We start from the raw sequence: 14835 nt of genomic DNA, 5'->3' as shown, positions 1-14835 counted from the left end.
GGCACTGGAGATATAGGAGTAAACAGAAGAAACAAAAATCCATTCCCTTAGAATGCTTGTATTTTATACTATATGGAGCCAATATCACTGCCACCTGCATACTTGAAGGAGAGTGTTTCTAACACGAAGGTCTAAGAAATTTATTTTAGTTATAGGCCACCAATTGCTTAAAATCATACCGCATTTTATTTGTATACTATCTATTACAGAAACGGGGGGTAACTCTAATTTGAGAATAATGTGCCAAATGTTTTGCTAAATGTTTCATGTATATTATTTCATTTTTTCTAACAATATTCCTATGAGATGGCATTGGTACTATCATTACTCTGTAGATAAGGAAAAGGAAGTAAGAAAGGTTAAATGGTCCAGAAGGAACTATGAAGAGTCACTAAATATTCACAGTGAAATATATGAAAAAACTATACAGATATAAGGAAATATTTTCAGAAATGCAATTATATGGAATACTTTGACTTTAAAAATAAATGTCAAAAATAATTATAGAAAATAGAGGAGCTAAATAATAAGACATTTGACATATGTAAAGGAACTTTTATAATGCATATATAGAGATAATATGACATCTTCCAAGTAGCAATGGAATAACTATACATATTTTATATAGTTTAAATCATAACTTAAAATTGTATACCACTACAATTTTATACATAAAAATGTACAAATTCCAAAAATTCAGAAGTTACTGAGACCATATTTTTTCTCTTCTTGTCTTCTTTCCCGCCTAGAATATTTAAGTGATGACCAGTGCTCCGATAACCGTGTTGGAACATGAAGCAACCTTGAAGATGAAAGCTATGCACTTAGAATGAGGAGTAGAAACTTAAACACTAAGGACCAAGAAACAGCGACACTAATTCTGAACTCTATTACAGGACTTCTTTTAAATGAAAAAAAAAGAAAAATATCTTCCTTGTGCACATGTACCCTAAAACCTAAAATATAATAAAAAAAAAAAGGGGGAAAAAAATCTTCCATACATTTAGCCAGTATTATTTCGGATTCTATTATTTTTGTTACACATAGCTATTGATATGGGAGTTAAGAAGAAATTATTTAGGCAGATAGTGAGGGTAAGGCAGTCCTCAGTAAGGTTTTCCTTTTAATGAAAAGCAGTCTCAAATCATTTTCTTTTCTAACAAAGAGCAGTCTGTAAAATCAAGCTGCAGACACAGGCAAGCAAGCTGGGAACTTGCATGAGTGAATGCCAGGCAGCTGTGCCAATGGGAAAAGGCTACCTGGGACTACCCATGTTCAAATTGTGGCTCCACGTTCCCTTCTCTTGGCCAGCCACATGTAAAGTAAGAAGTAGACAGCATAACGCTGGCCAAGTGGAAAGCCCATTTCCCCACGGGCTATGTAAATGTCACACCTAGCTGAACCAATCTGTGGGCTGTATGTAAATCAGACACTGCCTCCTCAAGCCTGCCTATAAAATCTGGTGCACTCCACTGTGGGCCAGAATTCCCATTTGGGTGCCCCTCTCTCATACGAAAGAGAGAGCTGTTCTCCTTTATCTTTCTTTTTCCTATTAAGACTCTGCTCTTAACTCCTTTCTCTTTCTTTTGCATATTAACCCCCCGCTCCTAAACTAACTCCTTGTGTGTGTCTGTGTCCTTAATTTTTTCAGCATGAGACAACGAACCTCGGGTATTTACCCCAGACAACGAAGCCGCTTCACTATCATTCTCATTGATAGATAGTATTGGTGCCACTTTAACCCTATTTCAAAGCTGACTAAAACAGTCTGAGGTGACAGGTTCTATCAATGACATTGTCTGCCAAATAAGATCTCAATATAGGAAATGAAAGACTATTGCATATCCTTAACCACTCACTGCCTTGGGTAGATTTAGAGGCTACACCACCTAAATCTTAGATATATAATCCTTCATTTTTGCTATTATACTCTTTTCATAGATGCGAATACTGTTCAACTTGACTTGGGCATTGTGACTTCTTTCTGGTGACCTGTTTGAAGTGCAGAGACAATAAAATAAGTGAAGAGAAGTCTAAGGAATCTCTGTGTGACAGGAAGTTATCTAATGTTTAATGTGTTTTATAACTACAGAATACAAAATACAACTACAATTTAAATAAGCTGTTTAGATTTCTGTCAGAAGTTACATTTAATAGAAAAATATTTTTAAGAGGTAAATGAAAAAGAAATATATATACTTATTCAGAACCCATGGGAGAGGGCGTACATTACCATTGAGTAACAATGAGTATTTTGTTAATCATTACATTAGTCTCAGTATTTATGAGAATTTAAATGCTTTAACTGCATCCACAAGTGCTTTTGTTTTTCACTTTAATAAAAACAAATGTTACACAGATTGTTCATTTATACTATAAAAACATACATTTTACAGAATCTTCTATTTAACAAATTTAAACACACTACTGTGAGACAGATTTGAATGAGAATGATGAGAAATGAATAGATTTTTTGCTGTGATCTTTTTGACAGTGTTGCAATTAAGCTGCCAAAAGCAAAGAGAGAACACACGCACATGCTGTGTTTGACTAAAAAACGGTTGACTAAAAAGAGCACATTTTGTACGAGAAACTCAAGGAAGCAATTAGCATATCTGACATATAATAGTTAGGTGATCAGCCATAAGCTATTATTCACTGGCAGTAGCTGCGCTAGAGCTTACTCACTTGCATAGTTTGAAGTCTTAGCCCTTTGTGTCTGAAATGAATAAAAATATAAACACATCTCAATAAATTAATGATGTAATGAACGCTGCTTTAGAGAGAGGGAAGATTTGCATGTTTGTGTAACCTCCCTCTTAATTCTCATGCACCTCAATGGTGCATGGATAGGAACCTGAAGACTAAATTTCACTTGACAGCTTTGGGTTCTCAAAGCAGCCACCTTTACCGGCAGGTTAACTTATTCTCTTGCTTTCATATTAGTATCTTCGTGGACTCAGAGCTCAACAAATGTCATAAAAAAGAAAATTTCAGTACAGGTGTGTCTCAGTCCATTTTCTGTTGCTTATGAAAGAATACTTGAAACTGGGTAATTTATAAACAAAAGGAATTTATTTCTTACAGTTATGGAAGCTGAGAAGTTCAAGGTCGAGGGGCGACATCTGGAGAGAACCTTCTTGCTGGTGGGGAGTCTGCAGAGTCTGGAGGCAGAGCAGGGCATCATACAGTGAGAGGACTGAGTGCTCTACTTCAGGTTTCTCTTCCTCTTCTTATAAAGCCACCAGTCCCACTCTCGCGATAACCTATAAACCCAATAACCCATTAATCTATTAATCCATGAATCCGTGAAGAGCCCTCATGACCCAATCCCCTCTTAAAGGCTCACCTCTCAATACGAGGGATTAAGTTTCAACTTGAGTTTTGAAGGGAACAAATATTCAAGCCATAGCAAGATGTTAGTAGCTTTTGTTATCTGAAAAGGATGCTTGGTTTATATAGCTCATCTCCTGCAAATGTCCTTTACTATAAACTATTTATATTTAATATATACATGTTATATATAATATTTAAATACATATCTATTAAATATGTAAATTTAATATATAAAATATGTATATTAAAATGTATATTTAATATATAAGATATGTATATTAAATATGTATATTTAATATATAAAATATGTATATTAAATATGTATATTTATATATAAGATATGTATATTAAATATGTATATTTAATATATAAAATATGTATATTAAATATGTATATTTATATATAAGATATGTATATTAAATATGTATATTTAATATATAAAATATGTATATTAAAGATGTATATATTAAATATATAATATGTACATATTTAATATATACATATTGTATATAATATTTAAATATGCATATAATACATATATTTCCTTTACTATAAGCTATTTATATTTAATATATACGTATTATATACAATTAATACGTATATATTAAATTTATATATTTAATACATATGTATATTAAATATGCATATTAAATACATATATTAAATATGCATATTAAATGTGTATATTTAATGTGTATTTAATATGTATATTAATATGTATATTAAATAGGTATTAATATGTATATTAAATATGTATTAATATGTATATTAAATATGTGTATATTAAATATATATTAAATATGTGTATATTAAATACATATTAAATATGTGTATATTAAATATATATAATATGTGCATACTTAATATATAATATATATTAAATATGTACATATAATACATATTTAAATATGTATATTTAATATATAAAATATAATATGTATATATAATAAAATATATAATATAGATATTTTATATAAAATAAATATATATTTAATATGTAAATGAATATAAAGAATATAAATATAATAAATAATATAAATTATATAAGATATAAATATATACTTAAATATCTTAAATAATATTGATATTTAAATATAAATATTAAATTTTATGGCCACTTGTATCTATTTTCTAATGTTGGAGAACTAAAATCATAAAGGAAAATTCAATGATCTAAGGAATGACAGTTAATATAGACAAAAGCGTTTATTTTCATATGTTTCTACCTTTTTAGAAAAGAGATGGATAATCTCAAGAAGTTGTAGCATCAAGAAATTCTTATCTTGAAGAGGCAGAAGAGTCGTAGGGGCTTGAATGACCTTAATTTGACCCATTCAGCTCAATTTTACTGAGGTAGATATATTACCATGTACTCAGAAGGAAATCCTATAGTCTCTCCCCAAAGGAGATTTTAATAGACTCTATGAATTAAGATTCATGCCAGTGTCTTTCTGAACATAGCAGAATGCTTTAGCCTGGTTTTATCTTTCTTATCGCTCTGTCACAACTCTAATGATATAAAAATGTTATCTATACATTTGAAGGTAACTATCTTTAGCTCTCTTTACAGATTTAAATTTTTGAGTAGGTAATAAGTAAGAACATGAAAAGATGTTGAATATTATCACTCATCAGAGAAATGCAAATTAAGACCACAATGAGCTGCCACTGCACTCCTACCAAAATGGCTAAAAGTTAAAAAAATAATAAAACTGACAATAGCGAGCACTTTCTTATATTACGGGTGAAAATGGAAAAAGGTACAGTCAATTTAAAAACCAGTTTGGTGACTTCTTATTAAAAACATTTACTTCTCTTACAGCTTCGCAGTCCCATTCCTAAGTATTTATTGGATCCCCTGAAATAAAACTTTATATTCATGCAAAAACCTGTATCTGAGAATTTATGTCAACACTATTCATAATTGTCAAAAACTAGAAACAAAATGTCCTTCATGAATGATTAAAAACTGTGGTAGATTCATACAATAACATACTCCTCAGCAATAAAAAGGAATGTACCACTGATACACACAACATGGAAATTTTGCTGGAAAGAGAGAGAGAGACAAGGAGAGAGGGAGGGAGATACAGAGAGAGAGAGAGAGAGATCTTGTAACTAGGACCTAAGCTATAAGTACACTGAGATATTTACAAATAATGTCAAAATAGGGCTATTGAAATTGTATTTGCAGATGGAACCTGGGGCATTGGTAATGTAAGAGATGTGACTAAAGCAGAACCTACAACTAGGAGTCAAGACATCAATTGAATTATTTATAAGTCAGACTTAATGAGAAAAATAGCCTCTCAAGACATCGGAGAAAAAGCAATCATAGGTCTTCATGAACTCCTGTGAAACGTATCATCTCTTGAACCAGCAGGGTAGAATTTGGGGTTGAAACTTCCCTGCTTTTTTTTTTTTTTTGGCAAGAGCTAAGTCATGGAAAGCTATTTATTTCTTTGTCACTTGTTTGTTTATTCACGTGCTCACTGATTTATTCACTTACACATTTATTCTTCTATTCCCTGTTTTGCAGCATAAAGAATGTGAAGTTGTTCTTAAGAATATCAATAAAAATAGAAGTATATAAAACTAAAACAAAATTAAAATTGAATAATAAATATAAGAGAGCAGGGGTGAGGGGAAATAAGAATAATTATTACAAGGCTGGGAGTGGTGGCTCATGCCTGTAATCCCAACACTTTGGGAGGCTGAGGCAGGTGGATCACCTGAGGCCAGGAGTTCAAGACCAGCCTGGCCACCATGGTGAAACCTCATCTCTACTGAAAATACAAAAATCAGCCTGGTGTAGTGGCATGCGCCTGTAATCCCAGCTACTTGGGAGGCTGAAGCAGGAGAATCACTTGAACCCGGGAGGCAGAGGTTGCAGTGAGCCGAGATTGTGCCACTGCACTCTGGCCTGGATGACAGAGTGAGACGCTGTCAAAGAAAAAAAAAAAAAGAATAATTATTACAATAGAATTATAATTATGTCTTTGGCCTTTCCAGTTGCCAAAGCAAAAAACAAAAAGAGAGCAGAGTTAGTTATATGATTTGCATTGTCTGTGCAAAAAGAAAATACTAGTATTTCAGGAGAAGCAAAATGTTTTCTTGCCTTACGAAATGAATAAACAGAATTGTCTGTTCGGCACAGCAAGCTCTAAAACCATCCCTCAACTTGAGCTAAGGACGTAACCATGCATAAGGATGAGAAAGGAAATCTGTAGGTGACCAAGAATATCTGTGGGTTTCAGGTCACAGTTTTCTGATATTCTAGGTGTATCAGTTAAGAAACGTGCAAATCATTAGAAACCAGGTCAATATAGAGTGACCAATTAAAATATATAGAACAAACTAAGTAGCAAATTCATTATTTGCTAAAGTCCAGATGCTGGACTTTACCGTATTCCCTTGACAAGCCAGGCATTTTTAATACTCTGAGCCTTGATGCATACTATTTCATTTGTCTGGAAAGATCCAACTTTCCCAATTAACTTATCAAACTCTCAGTTGTCCTGTTGTAAAGCATGGTGGTTTAGAGTGCTAAATTTCCAAACAAATCAACCTTGTTGGAGTTCTGGCCCTGTACCTTGCTAGCTTGTGATCTCATGTGAGTAATTTCCCTATGCCTCTGTCTTCTTATCTGACAAATGAGCCTTGTGATGGTTAATGTTATGTGTCAACTTGATTGGGCTATGGTGCCCAAATATCTGTCTAAACGTTCTTTTGGTTGTTTTTGATGGAGATGCACATTTACATCAGTGGACTTTGAGTAGAGATTGCCCTGTAACATGGGTGGGCCTCATCCAATCACCGGAAGTCCTGAATAGAACAAAGAATGACCTCCCCTGAGCAAGAGGGAATTCTGCAGCAGACTACCCTTGGACTGGAATTACAGCACTGGCCCTCCCAGGGTCTCCAGTCTGCCAGCCCACCCTGTAGATCTTGACCTTGCCAACCTCTATTATTGCATAAGTCAGTTTTGAAAAATAAATATCTATCCATATATAGACTTATCTACGGGACACCTTATTTGTGTGGACACCTTATCTTGGCATTCTATGGGAATATGTTTTCATATATATATATATTTAACATCTATTGGTTCTATTTCTCTGGAGACCTCTGACTAATACAGATACACTAATAGCACATTCCACAATGTCCCAAGGAATACTTTACCTAGTGCTTGGCCTACAGTAAGGCTCACATTGATCTCTCCTTTGTCCAGCCTTAGGATTGATTAATTTTCTTGAAAGTCAGGTTTTGTCCACGGAGAAATGATTTCTAGATTTCTAAATTTCCTTAAGACTTGTTTGCATGTCAAAGCAAATTTAGAGATCTAGGAACTGATTTTTTTTTTTTTAAGTAAAATGACCGTATAATTTAGCATCTGAACTGGGACAATTTTGAGAGCAAAATGGCACATTAAGTGTAATCTGTACCAGATTAAACCAGGAATTACAGTGAATTAGATACGTTGTAATAAGAATTCTTGTCAAACATTGCAGAAATTGTAAAGCCAGATTGATTCAATCCAATGAAATGTGTGAAGAAAAGGAAGAGGCAGAAGTCAGAGAGATGTTGGACTCCAGTGTCCTCCCCAACCCTCACACACTAGTGGCTCTTCATCTTCCACCCAATACACACACTTGGTGGCTCTTTGTGGAATGGTGCTATACAAACATCCACATGAATTTGAAGAGACTCGATATATTTGATGCTAGTAGCTTTCTTACTGATTCAGAATCTGGAAAGGTAATAGGCTTCTAAGAAAATCCTTGCATTGGGCTTTGTGTCATTTCCGTCACTGGTGATTAGAGGTGGCTGGGTAAAGATGTCACAACACTGGTGCTTGCAGGTGACTGGGAAGAAGGGTCCACAAGTTCTTTCAGGCTCTGATCTGTGGCCAGTGAAGTGCCAAGATCAATGCACCCAGGGGGAATTAGGGTTGGGAAAAAACCCAGCATGGTATACAGGAACTTCGTGATTAGAAATGAAGGGCCAGGGCCACAGACTTTAGTGTCAGGCACATGGAAATTCTCTGAAAGCCCGGATGAGCAGTTCCATGTCAGTAAACATCAGCCATGGACCAAAGCTATCTCAGAACCTGGAAAATACCAGAGAGAAGGCATTTCTCCGACATTCCTTCTTCCATCACCAGCAGATTTCTTAAGCTCTTACATGCATCCAGATGCCATTTTGCGGATCAGGAGAAGAAGAAGGAAAAAGTCTGAGAACTAGCATTTACCCAAAGAGATTGAGTTCCCTATGAAACTTTTAAATCTGAATCTACACACTATTACCTTCCACTTTCCCACTTGCCTTTCAAAGGGTTAGTGCTGTGAGAAAGCGAAAATCAGTTGTGGAAAGTAAAATGAAAACAAAGATAATTCTTCTCACACAGATCTGGGTGACAATATGTTTGCAAGTGTGCAACATGAGTAACACCAGCTGTAGGCAAGCTGCTTTGACCCTCCAAACCTTAGTTTTTCCTTCTAAAAAAAATCTGGGGTCACATTACATACATTAAGATTTTTTCAGAAAATAAACGCCATGATTTTTCTTGGGACATCGCACAGTTTCTAAAATCAACTTAGAAGTCAAAGATTCTTACCTTGCTTTTTTCACATAATAAAAGGGGGGCACAGAGAGATACATACCCTCACTGACATTGAAACATAAAACACCTTCATTTCCTCAGTTATTTATCAACTATTAATTAAGCAGCACCTAGCTGCCAGATCCTGTCCTAGTAGAAAGGGATGTAACAGTGTGCAAAACAAAAAAACAAATAAATGCATATTAAAAAAAGCACAGGAAGAGAATAAAGCAAGGAAGAGGAAAACAAATTGACGGTGACCATTTTGTGTGTGTGCATGAATAACTGTGTACAGATGTGTGCCTGTATGCACATGAGTGCAAGAGAATGTGTAAATACTGAAACGGTAATATTCAAACTTTTTTTTTTTTTTTTTTTTTTTTTGAGACGGAGTCTTGCTCTGTCGCCCAGGCTGGAGTGCAGTGGCGCGATCTCGGCTCACTGCAAGCTCCGCCTCCCGGGTTCACGCCATTCTCCTGCCTCAGCCTCTCCGAGTAGCTGGGACTACAGGCGCCCGCCACCACGCCCGGCTAATTTTTTTTTTGTATTTTTAGTAGAGACGGGGTTTCACTGTGGTCTTGATCTCCTGACCTCGTGATCCGCCCGCCTCGGCCTCCCAAAGTGCTGGGATTACAAGCGTGAGCCACTGCGCCCGGCCTCAAACTATTTATTAATGAAAACAGCACAGATGGTGAATAATCAGAACGGATACCTGACCTGTAAGAAGAGGCTCCAAACGAGAGGCTACATTTGTCTCTGATGGCAGCAGAGACATGGTGGGTGTGAGATAATTCACACAGGAAACAAGATGATCTGAAAAGAATCTGAAAGGGAAATCATATGACCTTCCTCATTGGAAGAAGTACATGAAATATTTAGGTTAGTGCCACATTTTAAACAGTCATCTGTACCTTTGATAAGAAGGCATAAAGAGCTTTGGATTTGTTTTAAAATCGAAAGGTTAATTTTTAAGTGATACTTTCACATTGAGGTTCATGGTGTCTGTGACTCAAAATGTCATTTTACACTAGCATGAAACGAACTCAGATTTTTAACCACATTAAAAAAAATGCATCCTGTTTTCTCCAGCCCTGCAAGCCTTTTTCTCGAAGACTGTGTGTGCAAGGGACAATGCTATGTGTTTACCAAATTCCATTTCACTTTCCTCCTTCTGGGCACATGGGAGTTTTCCAAGCTCCCTTGCAGTCACATTATGGCCATGTGACTGTGACCTGGCCACTTGCCAAGGTAAATCACACCTAGGCCTGTCCCTTAAAAACAGCTCATGCAACAATTCTTCTGCTCTCTCTTCTTCTGAGGTGGGGACTTTGGAAACCATATGTTACCGAGGTAGCTATAAGGTGAAGGAGGGGTGCCCAATTTGCACTGGACTTGATGTGAGCAAGAAATAAACCCTTACTGGATTAAATTACTAAAATTTCAGATTTCTTGTATTTTTCTTTTTAACAAAATATAGGCTAGCATATCATGACTAATTCAACTTTCAACAAACATTGTATGCTGAATCTGTATAGAAATCTATATAAAAAGGATATATTAAGAATTTAAGCCAGGCGTGGTGGCTCACGCCTGTAATCCCAGCACTTTGGGAGGCTGAGGCTGGAGGATCACGAGGTCAGGAGATCGAGACCATCTTGGCTAACACCGTGAAACCCCGTCTCCACTAAAACTACAAAAAATTAGCCGGGCGCCTGTAGTCCCAGCTACTCGGCAGGCTGAGGCAGGAGAATGGCGTGAACCTGGGAGGTGGAGCTTGCAGTGAGCCGAGATAGCACCACTGCAGTCCGGCCTGGGCGACAGAGCGAGACTCTGTCTCAAAAAAAAAAAAAAAATTTAAACTTTTTTGTGTAAATGCATTTCACAACGTAAGTTAATATTTTCTATAATACTCTTATGTCATCCCAAAATTTGATATTTTGTCAGATAAATGTTAATGAATTAATGCCAGGAAGAACACAAATTGTTTTTGAAACACCAAAATGCAGATTGGAGATTGGAGAAGTTTAAATGTATTTAAGAACATTGAATAAGGCAACATTAGCTGTGATTATATTTAATTATATGGTAACAATTTGTGGTTAACAAATTTGAGAAAATAAATCTTTGGCAGTTGGAGCAGTGTTTCTTTAAAAATATATTTAACTAGCAGATGAAAAGAATAATACTGTTATATTAGATAGATAAACTCAAAGTGCTAATAGACTAAGTAATCTGAGGAATACTTCTAAACCTGTTACAACTAAGTTAATGTATCTTCAGTAGAAGTCATGATAACTAATTGATGGCATTTGTAATTTTCTCCTTTGTAGAAATCATCTGCAGAGCTGGTAAACTAAAAAAACACAAAAAAACAAAAAAACCAACAACAAAAAACCCCTGTAGTATAAGCAATCAGGCAGCCATTAATTTTAGTACACAGGTCACTCTGACATTACATGAAAAACAAGAAGCTACAAATCATCAGGGTACAGTTAAAGATCATTGCCGTTTTCACAGTCAACTTTAGATACATTTAATATACATTAAGATCCTTGGGTAAATTGCAAGATTGAAAGGACTACAGACAAGTTTTCCTAAAGAAAATTGGATGCTAGCCTGTCAAATTCATACCTGTCAATTTGTAGGAATTGTACATTACATATGGTGCATGACATCAATTTTCAATGGACCAGATCAACTTTGAGTTGCATCATGATTATGCTATTGCCATTTACATGCAACCAGCTTTGATTTCTGGCAGCTGTTAGAACAACGTGTACCGTACCACAATTAAGTAAAGATCGCTCAATTATAGGGCCTATTTTTCCACCACAATAACATTTATGTTTTTTTGAAGTAAAAAAAAAATTAAAAACGGACACAATTATAGACAAAATATTCAAGGATCAATATAATACATTCAAATTTGAGTATCGTATTCTCTTTACAACTAAATTTTGCTGGTGAAACACTAATACTACAACATTATGAGTCAGGAATTTCTAAAATATAGCCCCTTTTGGCTCTTTGCCCTTCTTATTCTTAGTTACTAAGGTATATATTTTTCTTTTTTTTTTCTTTTTTTTGAGATGGTCTCACTCTGTTGCCAGGCTGGAGTGCTATGGCACAATCTCGGCTCACCTCAAACTCCACCTCCCAGGTTCAAGTGATTCTCTTGCCTCAGCCTCCCGGGTAGCTGGGATTACAGGCATGCACCACCATGCCTGGCTAATTTTTTTTGTATTTTTAATAGAGACCAGGTTTCACTATGTTGCCCAGTCTGGTCTTGTACTCCTGACCTCGTGATCTGCTCGTCTCGGCCTCCCAAAGTGCTGGGATTACAGGCGTGAGCCACCGCACCCGGCCTCGTTGTTTTATATTGCTTGAAGAACTAAAGAAAAAAGAAGTCTGACCAATTACAGCCAAATGTTAAGACATTTGCCATGAAACTTCCCTTATGCAAAACAAAACATAAAATCCTTAAATTTTTAGAACTTTGAGATCACTAAATTTTTGCTAGGGTATCCCTATCAGTAATCTTTAATGATGTGTCTCATTTTTTCCAGGTTGACAGGTTGAGGTAGTCAATAGTGTATTGGTGATGGCTGCTGCCCACATAACTTGTACAATTGTATTAAGAAAAAATGCGCAGGTGCTGGAGGACAGATGGAGGTCTCTGACAAACCAGCCAGGGGAGCAAAATTATAAGCTCTTGCTTCTGTTCAATTTGTACCACTTTCTAGATATCCATCAGAACTTCCTCAAGTTCCTCTCAGAATTAATATCACCTTTCTTTAAATGATCCAATGAATAGGCCAGTGTTATGCATAGAGATTGGCAAATAGTAGACACTTTACAAACGTTTGTATCTGACACAATTGCATTTTGTACACTTTTAATAAGCCTCTTAAGACATTCTGCTTGATGTTAGCATTGGTAGAAGATTTGTCTCTGCTAGGAAGTTGTCAACTTGTTCAGGGTGGGACTTGATTTTGTTTTCACACAACTCCTCCGTTCTACATTATTATGTCTCATATTCAGGCTGTCTTGCATGGGCTTATTTATGGCTTTTTCCTCCTCCATGAGACTGTGAGTTCCAGGAGGACTAAACTATGTCATCTTTATTTTTATGTTCCTCACAGTACCTAACACTGCTTGCCATATAATGAGTCTTTAAAAGCTGTGTGTTGAATTTGAACGTTATCTCCTCCGGGTAATTTTATTTTCAAAACATTCACTTTTGAATAGGACTTGTTTTATCACAGCAATTTATTTTGCAGATTAAGGAAAGTGTGAATTCAACGAGAAGACATGAAAAACTTTAAAGTGCTCCTTCAAACTTCATTAGAGATTTAACAGGAACAGTACAGGATAGTAGAATGCATACTTGTCACTTGATACGTAGTCATTTTCAGATTGTATTTTCTCTGAGAGGGTCACACACCTACCTCATCGGGCTTTTTTTTAAAATGCATATTTATTGTGATAAGAACACGTAACATGAGATCTACCATATTAACGCATTTTAAAACATACAATACATATTGTTAACTATCAGTACAATGTTAGACAGCAGATTGCTAGAGCTTATTCATCTTGCTTATCTGAAACCTTATGCCTGTTGATTAGTAATTCACCATTTCCTCCTTCCTTGGGGGCTTTGTAAAAAATGAGATAAAGAAGCCTTAAAGACTATATATATTTAAAAACCACAGATTCTTTATATGCAAATTTTGGCAGGATCAACTTAAATTTACATACAAGAGAAAAGAACCGCTAGGAAGCTGAGCCAGACATTTCAATCAGTCAGATAACTGAGCTTTTTGAATTCTCAAAGAGAACCGTTTATTCATTAATTGGTTGCGTATGGCTGATATCTGAGGCAGGAAACTTATCAGGAAAAGGTGAAAGGAGAGTGAGGGAAGTTTTAAAAATTACGTGTTTCCTATTCTTTGACCCTCATTCCTAAAAAGTACCAATGCTGAGTTCTAGAAAGATTTAAAAAATTTCCCACTTGTTACATAAAATAGGCTCACATGTATAGAGTATGTTTTTTAAGAAATTTGGAACATGTGCTTTCAACAGGCTCCGTCTACAGCACTCAATTTGCAGAGTGGCTCAATCAAGGCTGTCTTAATTTCACTTCAGAATTGAGCATTGATTTGTTTGATTATTCTATGAAGATAATAATTTGACATCATTGGAATGATCAAAATTAGCCCTTGAAGTTGGAAGGTTGGGGACTGAAACTGAAACGGGAGAGTTCCCTGACCCCCCTCGCGGGGTGTCAGGTGTGTCTCATCTGTTTGGCTGCTACGTGCTCAAACCTCTTACAGGAGGAGGAGCACTCAGATGGGCAGTTGCAGGAGCCAGGGCAAGTGATTTTGGGCTCCAGCCCCACAGTAACCTCTAAGGGTGGGTGTTTGTGACTCTGGGAGCCCCAATAGGTGTGTTACAGTGCTTTTTTCACTCTGTCTTCTGCAGACGGCTTAGGTGTTAACCAGCTCAGTGCCCGCTTGGTACCTAGATCCTTGTCCAGTGTCCAGGAAGAATCAGGTCACATGGACAAATTAAAGGACGATAAATGCAGGGAATTTTGTTGCCAGATGGAGGTGACTGTCAGTGGGAAGGATGGGGAGCTGGAAAGGGGATGGAGTGGGAAAATGATCATCCCCTGGAGTTCAGCCATCCCACGGCTCATCTCCTCTCTGACCGTCCCCAGCCGAACTCCTCTTGATGTTCAGATGCTCCTTCTCCTCTCTCCTTCGTGCCACACTGCTGTTCTGCTCCTCTGCTCTTCTGTTCGTAGAACCTGGGATTTGGGGTTTATATGGGTACAGGATATGGGAGTGTGGTGGGCCAACAGGCAACATTTGCGTACGAATAGAGGAATG

General features: G+C 36.2%; 1 protein-coding gene across 1 annotated transcript in view; it reads left to right on the top strand.

Moving 5' to 3' along the window:
• Positions 1-967, top strand: part of LOC134736564 (myosin heavy chain IB-like) — a 422536-nt gene extending 421569 nt beyond the window's left edge. The window contains exon 4 of the mRNA XM_063638501.1: positions 750-967. Within this exon, the coding sequence (XP_063494571.1) occupies positions 750-762 (13 nt within the window). The 3' untranslated portion in view covers positions 763-967. The remainder of the gene's footprint in view (positions 1-749) is intronic.
• The last annotated feature ends 13868 nt before the right edge of the window (positions 968-14835 follow it).

The sequence above is a fragment of the Symphalangus syndactylus genome, chromosome 5, assembly GCF_028878055.3.
Source record: "Symphalangus syndactylus isolate Jambi chromosome 5, NHGRI_mSymSyn1-v2.1_pri, whole genome shotgun sequence".
Classification (NCBI taxonomy): domain Eukaryota; kingdom Metazoa; phylum Chordata; class Mammalia; order Primates; family Hylobatidae; genus Symphalangus; species Symphalangus syndactylus.
This window is presented reverse-complemented; position numbering and strand designations above follow the sequence as displayed.